This window comes from Callionymus lyra, chromosome 3, assembly GCF_982586985.1.
Source record: "Callionymus lyra chromosome 3, fCalLyr1.hap1.1, whole genome shotgun sequence".
NCBI lineage: Eukaryota > Metazoa > Chordata > Actinopteri > Syngnathiformes > Callionymidae > Callionymus > Callionymus lyra.
In genome coordinates, this window is record NC_141820.1 from 8835885 (window position 1) to 8849187 (window position 13303).

A 13303-nucleotide genomic window follows, 5' to 3' on the forward strand; every position below is an offset into this window, starting at 1 on the left:
GCCCCCCTTGAACCTGCATCCCTTGACCTGATCAAATTGACCCCCCTTCACTGAGAGGTCAGTAGATGAACACCAATTTTTAAAGTAATTTGATCTTCATCAAAACTTGACATATTTGGAAAGTCATGGGGGTCTTCTGCCCCCTTACAATTAACAAAAGAAGCTGAATATCTTTAAATATTTATTACTTAGTCAGTAATATATTTAAATGTGACCCAGTTTGGACAATTTTATTTGGGGTCGTCTAACCCTTTTGCACCCCCTTCCTTTGACCTGATTGAGCCCCCCCCCCCATTAAACCTTCACAAAGAGGTCAGCAGATAAACAGCAATTTTAAAGTAATTTCTCTTCATCAAAATTGGACTCATTTCCATATTTATGGGGGTCTTCTGCCCCCTTACAATGAACAAAAGGAGCTGAATTTCTGTAAGTCTTTTGTTTCTTTTTTTTACTTATAATGCAATACATTTAAAGATGAAAGATTTAAAACCATATTTGAATTTCATGGGGGTCTTTTGCCCCCCTGGTGCCCCCCTTATAATCAATAAAAGGATTTGATACTTGTGTACTATGTAATACTTGTGGTTTAAATCCCTTCAAAAATGTACGTTATTTACTTTCCAACCCTCATAATAACACTGACCCCTCCCCTCCCCTCCCCCAATAAATCCAATATACGTCCTCTCTATCGATCGGGTCAGCATGACCCCGATATAAATGTCGCCCCAAACATGTCGAACCACGAGGCTCCATCTTCGGATCCAGACTCTCGGTGTGTTGCTAGTGTGTGCATGACTGCGCTGTGAGGACCATCTGCCCTGCAGCCTCGTCAACCTCATGCTACGTCGACACGCATCCACTCAAAGTTTGTCCTAATTTCATTCGCCACATACAAGAAATGGTGTCCGTGGAAATTTAGGGCTTTTAAAAAATGTATTGATACAATGAAATTTACAATTAACACGCAAATATTCACAGTTTCTTTGTGTTGCGATTAAACTTCCAGGCCGCTAGGTGGCAGTCATTACGTCCTCCAAAGCTAAAGGGACCATTTAATCCCCAGCGTAGTCATGGCGATGACTGAGGACGAGAGGATACAGTCGACACAGTCAGTGCGATTGGAAGACAAAACTAGACTGAAGAGATTTGGTTTTATTGAAGGACCTTTAAATCAATTTGAGTTGACAGTCAAACAAATGCTACATGCTAACATGCTAACAAAAGTATTCATAAGGACTGAGGAAAAAAATAGTTTACTTAAATATGGCTTAAATCTTTTTAGCAATAATGTGTCCATATTAAGTAAAGTATCAATTTTCTTCCCCTTCTAGTTTTCTATGGTTTATATTTAAACAAAGTATTTATAAAATGTGTTAAAATGTTAGTATCGATTAAAATGTAAATATTCAGATAATGTGTTAGGTTTTGTGTTTTTATTAAACTTCCAGCCACTAGATGGCAGTCATTACGTCCTCCGCAGCTAAAGGAAGAATGAAATCCCTGCGATGACTGAGGACGAGAGGATACAGTCGACTCCAGCAGCTTTTAAAGCTGATGTTTGGACATATTTTGGTTTTAAAACAAATGAAATCAGTTACGACTTCGTCAAGAGTCATGTGGTCTGTAAATACTACAACACCAGAGTCAAGTACTGGACAATACTACACATATATTCTTGTTACTATTACTACTACTAACACTATATATCGAATCGTTGACCCTGTATCGTGATACATATCAAATCACATTCTTGATAATACACACTACTAGAAACGTGTTTAACTTGTTACATTCGTAAAGATACCACGAGATCCTAATGATGACTGAGGACGAGAGGATACAGTCACTCCAGCAGCTTTTAAAGCTGATGTTTGGACATATTTTGGTTTGAAAACAAATGAAAGCAGTTACGACTTATTTACTGGTCTGTAAATTCTGCAACACCAGAGTCAAGTACTCGACAATACTACACACATATCCTCGTTACTACAGTATCACTATATATAGAATCGTTTGATTGTATACGTGAGATTTCAAGCGCCGACAACATCAAGATGCTGCTGCAACTCTCACACCCTCGTAGCACATCGTGTCCTGCTGGTAAACTAAGTGCTGCTGGGAATGTGGGCAGCATCTTCAGGTGAAGCCTTGTTACCATGGCGACGAGCGGCAGTACGCTCGGCGGTGGTTATGGCAACAAATCATCGCCTTTTTCTTACGAGGGGAAATTAAATTTTCGAAGCAGCTGCAATCAATTGGTTTCCTTCTGTCTTGTAATAATCTCCACCGCGAGTTCAGCTCACGGTCCGGGGCGAGGCAGGGCGGGGCGTCTGGGAAGCCAGGCGGCAGATCCGACCTTTGGAGGAAACGGAAGCTTGTCGCTTCCGATCAGCCGCGACCGAAGGAAGCTCTTTATCAGTCGGAGATCATGGAAGTATATCTGTGGCGTCAGGTGATGACTGGAGTCAACATCTTACCTGTTAAGAACGTAACTTTGAATTTATTTATTGAAAATGCTGTTGTTGAATCAAAACAAATAGATTAAATAATTTATAAATTAAAAGGTTGCTGGTTCGATTCCAGGCCAAGACAACAAGTGACCTTTCTGCCTGTATGTTCCCCCCGTGTTGCGTGGGTTTACTCCGGTTTCCTCCCACAGTCCAAAATCATACAGAGGTTGATTGAGAACTTGGAGAAATTGTCCGTAGGTATGAGTGTGTGTGTGAATGGTTGTGTTTCTTTGTGTGTCCTGAGACGGACTGGCGTCCTGTCCAGGGTGTCCCCTGCCTCTCGCCCAATGAAACTGGGATAGACCCCAGTCTCCCCTCGACCCCCATAAGGTATAAAGCAGTAGAAAATGAATGAATAGATTAAAAGGTTGAATTTGTTTTATTCGAAAATGGAATTCAACATTTTTTATAGGACAGACAAATTAACCTTTTTGTATATAAGACAGTAAAGTACATTTTCAAATGTTTTAATATATATTTTAATTAAATTATTTCCCATATTACGAAGGAATTTTTTTAATTTATTCTTTGTGATTTAAGTAAAAAAAACGTGTCTTTGAAAAGGTTGAATTTAAAAATAAAAAAAAAATAATTTCATTAAAAAATGTGAATATTTCAAATGGAAAACGTTTTTTTTTTACACACATAGAGTTTGCTGATTTAATTCTAATAATTAAATTCGTTTTCTTCTAAATTGAATATGTTTTAATTGGTAGCCTTTTAAATTCAATTTAAATGCTACTTGATCGAAACTCTCAGCCAATCACACGACATGACATAAAAAGACGGATTCCAAATCAACAGTATTGTCTGGTGACACTATTATACCAACAATTTAATGTTGAATTTAAAAGGCTACAAATATATAAAGTATATAAAAATATCCAATTTAGAACATTTATTTGTTAATTCCTGGAATAAGAATATCAAACTTTATGATTAAAAAAAAGGAAATCATTCTTTTTTAATAATTAGATTTTTTTAAATTAAAAAAATATATATAAAAAAATAATTTAGCCTTTTAAAATCAATTAATTTGATTACGACGAGTGAGAAATATAACATTTATATCTAAAATCGTTTTAAATTGTTGGAATCAACCTAAAAAAAAAAAATCAACATTTCAATATTAAAATGATTGAATTCAATTTAAAGCTGATAACATTTGAAATGTTAAATCTATTAAATATTCTGATATACTTGATATACTCGATATACTTCTATACCATATGAGGTCAACCTCACTGTTGGTTCCCAGAGCTGGCGACGCTCAAAAACCTCTGGCTGATTGATTTTTCTTTAAAAAGGCGGGCGAGAAAAGAGGGCGAACACTGGCCCCTCTGTTGCCTCCGCCGCTCCCTCGCTCCCCTGCTCCATTCAACATGGCTCCTCTTTACATCTCGCCATGGCAACGGTGGTCCGTGTGAGGGGGGTCTCTCATGGTTCTTCAGCCGCCGCCGCTTTTCACGACTCCGGGCACGTTCGGCCGTTTTTTTTTTTGTATGAGCCGTGAATGAAGGGCCAGACACTGAGGGCAGTGATCTCATTGGACGCCGCGGAGAAAATGACAAAAATCTGAGGGAAAAACACCAAACGATGAAGTGTCTCCTTGAAATCTCGTCAGCGGTGGGAATGTCGGTTTCACAAGCGGTTCTAGTCTTTAACTAGCGGCGCCGCGATCCAACCTGACACGGCTTCACTTCCTCTCCGAGACAAGAGTGGTGCCTTCAAGGACTTCTTTAAAATGGTGTTTTTAATGCTGGAAGGCAGGGTAGGAACTATGGAACTGTTCCCTCTTCATCCGGCAGGTCCACTCGTACCCCAAATTCTCCCCAACTCCTGGTACTCCTGGAACTCCCGGATGAGTTTGAGGGCCCTAGGACAGAGACTCAAACACCCCCTGGTGGTCTGTCCTGAGGCTATAAAAGGTCATGGCAAAGTCCAGGAACGCATGGGTCTTAGGGGCCCTTAACTCCAAACAACCCAAGATCCAATTCATCCCTGTGCTGGTTCTCCCGAGGCTACAGGAATGTAGGGCTTAGTTGGAGGGCCCCAGGACAGGTACCCAAACACCCCCAAGAACCCGGCCCTCTGTCAGGTTCTCCCGAGGCTCGAGGAGGTCTTGGCCGAAGGTGGCCCTGGAACCAGACTCCAAAACAGTCAGAGACCCCGGCCCTCGGTTTCGGTTATCCTAAAGCTCCAGGAGTCGGTGGCCAAGTCTGAGAACACATGCCGAGTGTGAGGGTACCCAAAATACCCCAGGACTTTGGTCCTGGATCCCCCTACGATGCCACAAATTCCTACTGTATGCTAAATTTAAAACCATATTTGAATTGTCATGGGGGTCTTCTGCCTCCCTGGTGCCCTCTTATAATCAATACAATTATTTGATACTCTTTAAACCTCTATACTCTATACTATGTAATACATGTGGTTTAAATCCCATTTGCTGCAGATGCAGATGCTGGCACCAAACAAAGGTCTTACCTTTTGATACTGGCAAGTGAGTTATTTTAAATTAGTAACTTAGTTATAGTAACTTCTAACAAAGTAACTTTACGTTACTTGATACTTTCAAAGTAACTTTACGTTACTTGACACTTTCAAAGTAACTTTACGTTACTTGATACTTTCAAAGTAACTTTACGTTACTTGATACTTTCAAAGTAACAACTTTCAAAGTTACTTCATGTTTCTTAATACTTTAAAAGTAACTTTACGTTACTTGATACTTTCAAAGTAACTTAACATTACTTGATACTTTCAAAGTAACAACTTTCAAAGTTACTTCATGTTTCTTAATACTTTTAAAGTAACTTAACATTATTTGATACTTTCAAAGTAACAACTTTCAAAGTTACTTCATGTTTCTTAATACTTTAAAAGTAACTTTACGTTACTTGATACTTTCAAATTAACTTTGCGTTACTTGATACTTTAAAAGTAACTCTACGTTACTTGATACTTTCAAATTAACTTTGCGTTACTTGATACTTTAAAAGTAACTCTACGTTACTTGATACTTTCAAATTAACTTTGCGTTACTTGATACTTTAAAAGTAACTCTACGTTACTTGATACTTTCAAATTAACTTCGCGTTACTTGATACTTTCAAAGTAACTTCACGTTACTTGATACTTTCAAAGTAACTTTACATTACTTGATATTTTCAAAGTAACTTTCCGTTACTTTATACTTTCAAAGTAACTTTACATTACTTTATACTTTTAAAGTAACTTTACGTTACTGATATTTTCAAAGTAACTCTACGTTACTTGATACTTTCAAATTAACTTTGCGTTACTTGATACTTTAAAAGTAACTCTACGTTACTTGATACTTTCAAATTAACTTCGCGTTACTTGATACTTTCAAAGTAACTTTGCGTTACTTGATACTTTCAAAGTAACTTCACGTTACTTGATACTTTCAAAGTAACGTTACATTACTTGATACTTTCAAAGTAACTTAACGTTACTTAATACTATATACTTTCAAAGTAACTTAACGTTACTGGGGAAAGTCATGTTTTTTGTAAGAAAAAAGAACATTTTCAAAGTAGCAAGTGTAGAGTTGGATGCTGCGATTAAACAATTCAGAAAAAAGGATAAGAAATCCTCTGTTTTTCCTGTGAGCAGAAAGAAAACACCTGTTCAAAGCAGGTGTAGAATTAAAGACGCAACTCAAAGTGTCAGCCATCTGCCCGCGATGATCCAGGTCGTGACTCAGGGTTCAAGATCAGAGGTCAAGGGGTCAGAAGGACAAGCTGGAGTTGAAGATCAGGTGTCTTTCGTGTTGGACTCACACGTTTCAATCACCGACATGAGATTAAAGCACCACAGAAATATCAAAAAACATATTTTTTTAAACTGTCTACCAATAATTCTTTAAGTACTTCAGAAAATTCACTTTTAGGTCTTTATTCTATTTTACTTGCTTGTGTTTTAAAGGCTGTAAAAACATCAGATTTTATTTAAAACAAACAAACATCTGTCCTGTATCATATCCTGATCTTTCCTTCTTTCTTTGTCGTATCTCAACTATTTTTGCGTCTTTGTGATCCTGCAGAATATCAAGTGCAGGCGACAACCTCGTCCAATCCAAATCCTAATCTGATGCTAACCCAGTCTCGGTCACTAGAGCACATTAGCCAGTCACTCATGGTCGCTAATCCCACATGGTGCACGTCTGATTACACGACAGTACTCAGCTCTTGTTTCGGCTTAACTGGACAAACAGTGATCAGATGTTGTTGGACTCTCTAATAAAATCCCCTCCAGCCATGACTCGGCAACTATTTATCTGTGTTAGTGAATCTATCGTAACTGATCTCTATCGTAAGTCTCGGCCACGGTTCTTATCATGTTAGTACTCAAACTATATAGGAAGCCCTTTCTGGGACAAATAAGGGGAAATTTAATTTCAATAAAAAACACAATCTTATTGTGTGTCATGTTGCCTTTATATATATATAGTGTGTATTATCGTGTTTGGAGTTATTACATTAACCGTTAATGATATATTACATTTACCTTTAATTTAACATACACAACAAATTCTCCTATTCATGCAGCTCTAGTCATCGACTATATGTATCACGATACAGGGACAATGATACAAAATATTGTGATACTGTAGTAACAAGGATATATGTGTAGCATTGTCGAGTACTTGACTCTGGTGTTGTAGTATTTACAGACCACATGACTCTTGACGAAGTCGTAACTTCTTTCATTTGTTTTCAAACCAAAGTATGTCCAAACATCAGCTGTAAAAGCTGCTAGAGTCGACTGTATCCTCTTGTCCTCAGTCATACCAAGAATTTACAGACCACATGACTCTTGACGAAGTCGTAACTGCTTTCATTTGTTTTCAAACCAAAACATGTCCAAATATCAGGTTTAAAAGCTGCTGGAGTCACTGTATCCTCTCGTCCTCAGTCATACCAAGAATTTACAGACCACATGACTCTTGACGAAGTCGTAACTGCTTTCATTTGTTTTCAAACCAAAACATGTCCAAATATCAGGTTTAAAAGCTGCTGGAGTCACTGTATCCTCTCGTCCTCAGTCATCGCCAGGATTTCATGTTCCTTTAACTGCGGCAGACATACTGTGTGTGCCATCTAGAGGCTGGAAGTTTAATTGCAACACAAAGGAACAACAAATGCGGTGAATATTTGCAAAAATGTCGAATATCAATAGAGTATCATGAAATAAAAATATTACCATATATCACTGTACTGATATATGGTTACTACATCATATTGCAAGTTGAATTTGAGACTAATTAAGACTTTTTAGCTCCAAAAAAAACACCACATCAATTGTTGTTGCAAGCTTGATTTTTAAAAACACTGTACCTCTAACCATTTTCTGATACTGCTTTCAATAAATAACTTGAACCTTTAAATGATTCTAATTTAATAATTAATTAATGTTACCAGATATTTTGTCATTTAAAACTAAGATCTTCTCACTGAACTAAGATAATCTTATGATACTCGGATAATTTGATTCCAGACTTTTCAAAGCCAATTAAGGACTTGTTCTTTGATCCAGGAATTATGATCCCACGAGTAGGGGTTAGTATTTCTGTGTTCGTTCGCCTAAAGTTTAGACACTAAACAAATAAAATCTGTATGTAAATGCATCGAATAATTATTATACTGTCAATGATTTTAACCCCCCAAAAAATATAAACATAAGAACACAGAACATAAAACAAAATTTGACAAAAAGGCAAACAGAAACACTGCAATATGAGAGCACTAAAATAGATTAATGATGAATAGTACATATTGTATATCGGCTAACAAAAGTGTTCCTCAGCTCAGTGAACTGAAAGTCATCTGTAATTAGCTTTTGCCCGAATTCTGCAAAGGGAAAATCTATGAGAATAAAACGGCCATAATTGAATTTTGCGTAATGGATGCAGTACATGTTTCATTCATTAAGTAAACTGAAGAAAAACATGCAAGCAGAAAGTTCTTGTTCTTCTTTGAAAAGTCAAATTGTTAAATGTTTGTTTGACTGAGAAATGAAAGTGAAATGTCTTAAAAATGCAGCGAAGTGGGAGGAAAAGCTCTTTCTAGGTCACGACTGAGAGCACAAACCCGTTGTTTAAACAGAGGGAATAGCTCAGTAAAATCTCCCAGATGACAGATCTTTGAATAGAAAACATGCTTTTGAACGTGTCAGGAGGCCATAGTGACGTCAGACTCATGTTCAAGTATGACTGATCGTGACTGGATGTTCATAGTCTAGTAAAACCCTCTCGCAACATCAGATGTCGTGACCAAAACTGCTCACTGCTCTTCTCAATCTCAAGTTCTCTGAATGTGTCTTTGATTGGCAGGGAGGCATTCGCTGACCAAACGCCATCGTCACCACAACCAATCGTCCGTCAACAAAGAGGCCTTGAACGCCAGGATGGTTCTCAGTGACGACTCCGCCGAGCGGGAGCACCTGATAGGAGCAGGTCCCGGGGTCAGGCTCCCTGTCAGCTCCCACAAGCATCACCGTTCCCACAAGCATGCTCGCCCGGACCTAGTCGAGGAGCCCACCGGGGAGGAGCTCACTGCCGGAGGCGCCGGATCGGACCACCCATTGTCCGATGACATCATAACGGTCGAGTTTCACAGCCCGGCTCCGGATTTCGTGCCCGCCGATGCCGGAGTGAATTGGGCGAAACCCCCTGAAGCCCAGAAGCAAAAAGGAGCAGAACCAACCGATTGGACCCTCACTGACTTTTATGACTACCCAACACGTGACGATGACCTCTCTGCGTTAGACACAACCCCAGAACCGGATCCCACCCCATCTCCTCCGGCTGACATGGAGGATGAGAACCCGTTACTGGCCGGGTCCCCGGCTGTCCCGGAGATTATAACCCCCGACTTGGCGAGCGGTCCTGCTTTGCAAGCTCCGCCTACACTCGGAGGGGACAAAGGTCGAGGCGTTTTGGGGTCTGCCATGGGGCCAGATGGATGCAGATTGGGCCTTTCACGATCCATAACGGGGGCTTGCTTATCTCAGTGTGAAGTCGAGCCTAATTTCTGCTTGAATGGAGGAGTGTGCACCGTGGTGCCAGGGGCGACTGCCTTTTGCAGGTAAGACACTTTAACTTTGCTTTGGAATGTGGTGAGAACTAATCGAGTGTTGCCCGGCAGAAGTAGGATGCTTATGCAAGGCCATCTAGAGAACATCTCCTGGTAAACACATGCAGGGTAATTACAAGCTTATGCTTCCCAGAAGGTGAGTGCATAGGACAGAGCCACTCATAGGGTCTATCCAAGAGAAGACAAAGGGTGTGATTCCGGGTTGGGTCGGTATTGTCGTTCGTCTTCTCTGCTCTATCCAGGATTGGGTCACACGGGCAACAGCTTCAGCGGTGACGCCCAGACTTTCCCACCCTTAACTCCATCGTATTTCCCCGTGACCCCAAGGCGTTCCTAGGCCAGACATATAGCCTTTCTCGACCGTCTCATATTAGGGACTACTCCACTTGACTTTACCCGCTGTGTTGTGTTTCCACCAGAACCGTAATGGCTCTACTCTAGCTCAAAGCGAGCTGAACGGGTTAAGTTGACCGACTGCCGTCCACTGATTGTACTGGGGGTGACGTCACTGCAGAATCAGAGGCGCAACTCCCAACATAAGCAGCAAACCAGCCCTTAAAAAAAGACCGCAAGAAGGGCTAGAGTATGTCGAATGTAAAAGCTGTTCCAGGGGTCTTGGACGAGCTCCAGACCCTTTTGTGTCTGTTAAGTACACCATTTCCTCCAAGTTTCACTGCACCAAGTTAGGACGGTCATGCCAACCAGTGAGTAGGTTGTGGGGGGTTTGAAACCGCAACACAGTAGTGTCGAGTCAAGTTGGGTCCAGTAGGGATGAACTGGCAACAACAGTCTAGCTAGCATGTCCTGGGTCTCCCCTGTGGTCTCCCACTGGTGGGACATGCCATGTAAGTCCCACCAGCAAGGCACCTAGGACTTGCCTCTCCCCGATTCTCACCCAGGAACAACTCAAATTGGCCGCTTAAGATCTTGTTCTTTAGGTCACTACTCACCAATAATGATCTCAGGGATCAAACAAACCACAGAATGAATAAAACCTGCAACTCAAAGCTCAAGAGTTCTTAGAGTAAATATTTAGTATTTGAGGCCCAAACAAAGAATTCTCTGATGTTCCGTTCTCTCAGAAACACATGTGTCTGCAGCATGGTGAGCATGCATTTCTTCTGAGGGACGGGTGGATAGCGGGGGGTTGATTACGACTTAAATGTGGTGCTCATTATCATCACGTTAATGCTCCGACACAAAAAGAAGATTTAGGGCACTCCGCTCTGAAAACCCACCAACCGACAGAAGGCAGTAGCTTAGTTCCGTGAGTGATGGTCTGGATCACAGCAGGGTCGCGGAAGGATACAGTTCCTGCAGGACTGAAACACAAATAAGGTTCGCTCGAGAGTGTCCTACTTGTTGAAACAAACGTCTTCTCGAGTGAATCTATGGCCACAGTTCTTTGTGTGTAGCTTCAAATTTTTACATGTGACATGATTGATTTATTTATTTTAGTGTATTTCAGTTGGTGTGATGCTCTAGCTTCTTAGTTAGAGATAGATGTATTTTATTTATGTTTATAAAATGATGTCATGTTTACTTTTGTAAGTCCACTGATAAACACTGGTGTGTTTCTTTTTATACAAAACTCAATATATTTTGAAATATTTGAAGTAGAAAAAAACATTAGATTGTCCGTCTGGTACGCTTGTCTTAGCGGGAATTTTTACCTGACCACGCCCTCGCGTCTGTGATTGGTCAGGAATGATTGACGGTCCAACTCTATGTATGACTTAATTTACAGCAAATATTTGGATATGAAAGTATTTGTCCAGCAGTAACCTGACCGAGTATTGCATTAATTTTTTTTTTTTTAAGCCCCACCATCTCACATAGTCACATAGTTTTATCTGTTTATACATTTTAATAGATCTTTTTTATTCTTTATTTGGATCACAGTCAAAACCAGACATGTTTTGTACGTAAAGTTCAACATTTGAGACATATTTAAAAGTCAGAAAAGTTGTAAATAAAGGGTAGACCCTTTAAATGTAGAATTAACAACCATATTAATGTCATTTTTTTTTCATTTTTTCTATTTAAAAAAAAACAGAAATAACAAATGGTGTTTTTTCAACATTAGCATATTTATACTTTTTTTTAATGGACATTTATCAACACCAGTTCATCACTGACATCAAAAATACTGATGGTTTTTATATTGAATTTAAAATACTATAAGTTTAAAAATATGGAATTTAGAACATTTATTTTTTATTTATTGGAATTAATTTTGTGTTTGTGTTTGTGAAAAAATACAAAATTAACTTTTTCTTAATTGGATTAATATAAAAAATGTAAGTTTCAACCAGTCAATATTTCATGACACTGATCTACTTCTGTACAGTTTTTTTAATTCTCAAACTTCTCCTGAAGTATCAATGTTTCCAAATCCAATGTACAAATGAATACAGACTTTATTTAAAATCATGTCATTTCTCAACGTGTTGTTCCAACAAGCAGATGGACGAGCAACAAGCAGCATCATGTGACCCACTTAACGTTGACATTTGTGTCACGGCTAAAAGAACATGTTATAAAACACAGAGTAGAGAAACTGATACGGTTGGAATCTTTTTTTTATTTATTTTTTTAATCCATGACGCACTTTGTGTTCAGCAATCAAATAAAAAGTCTCCTAAATTCGCCCGGGCGGGCTGCGTAACCTTTTGTAGCGCCATCTGTCCCGTCCTGGCTCGCTCTGAAGGATTACAAGTGGAACGTGGCATCGTACCTGCTGGTGACAACACACACAAACACACACACACACACACACACACCCACACACACACACCCCCACACACACACACACACACACACACACACACACACACGTGTGCACAATGGCAGCAGTTCTCAAAGTTGCATGCTAGGAGGAAAGAATGTTGAAAACACACACACACACACACACACACACACACACACACACACACACACACACACACACACACACACACACACACGTTCCGACTCACGCAGACAAACGCATATGTCCTGATCCTTTGATCTCGTTACGGGTTCCAATCCCTGCCTCGAGGGCCTATGGAGGTTCATCGGGGCCATCACCATGTTGAACGTTTCAAATGTTGACTCTTTTTGAGTTTTTTTTATTGAATTAAGCATTGGTTTTTATTTATTTAAACAATTTATTCAATAATTTTCCATCACAGACGATAGGATTTGTTATAATTTTGTAATTTAATTAAATAAATCTGTCTATATAAGGTTGCTTTTATTTTTTAAAATAATTGAATTAGAAAGTTTATAACATTTTATTAAAGAAAAATGTGTTTTTTTACACATACAGTTTGATATTTTTATTCCAATAATTCCAAAATAAACATTATAAATTAAATATTTTTTCATTCGTAGTCTTTTAAATTCAATATAAAAGTATATTATTGGAATAATAGTGACACCAGACAAGACCAAAGCTACTGGATCAAACTCAAATTTAGAATGTCATTTATATTATATATATATATTTCTTTTCACATAGATTTTAATATTCTCATTTCAATAATTTAAAAATATTCTATATACTGTTTTATTTTGGAATTATATATTATATTATAATGTATAACATAATTTAAAAGCCTTTAAATTGAAATAAATATAGAAATGTATATTATTTAATAAATAATTAATATGTATTTGGAATTATTGGAA

At 38.7% G+C, this 13303-nt stretch overlaps 1 protein-coding gene across 3 annotated transcripts in view; it reads left to right on the forward strand.

Moving 5' to 3' along the window:
- Positions 1–13303, forward strand: part of LOC148083220 (chondroitin sulfate proteoglycan 5-like) — a 30923-nt gene that overhangs the window by 3685 nt on the left and 13935 nt on the right. For all 3 annotated transcript variants that reach the window (XM_087786347.1, XM_087786348.1, XM_087786346.1), the window contains exon 2: positions 8869–9622. In XM_087786347.1, the coding sequence (XP_087642473.1) occupies positions 8869–9622 (754 nt within the window). The remainder of the gene's footprint in view (positions 1–8868; positions 9623–13303) is intronic.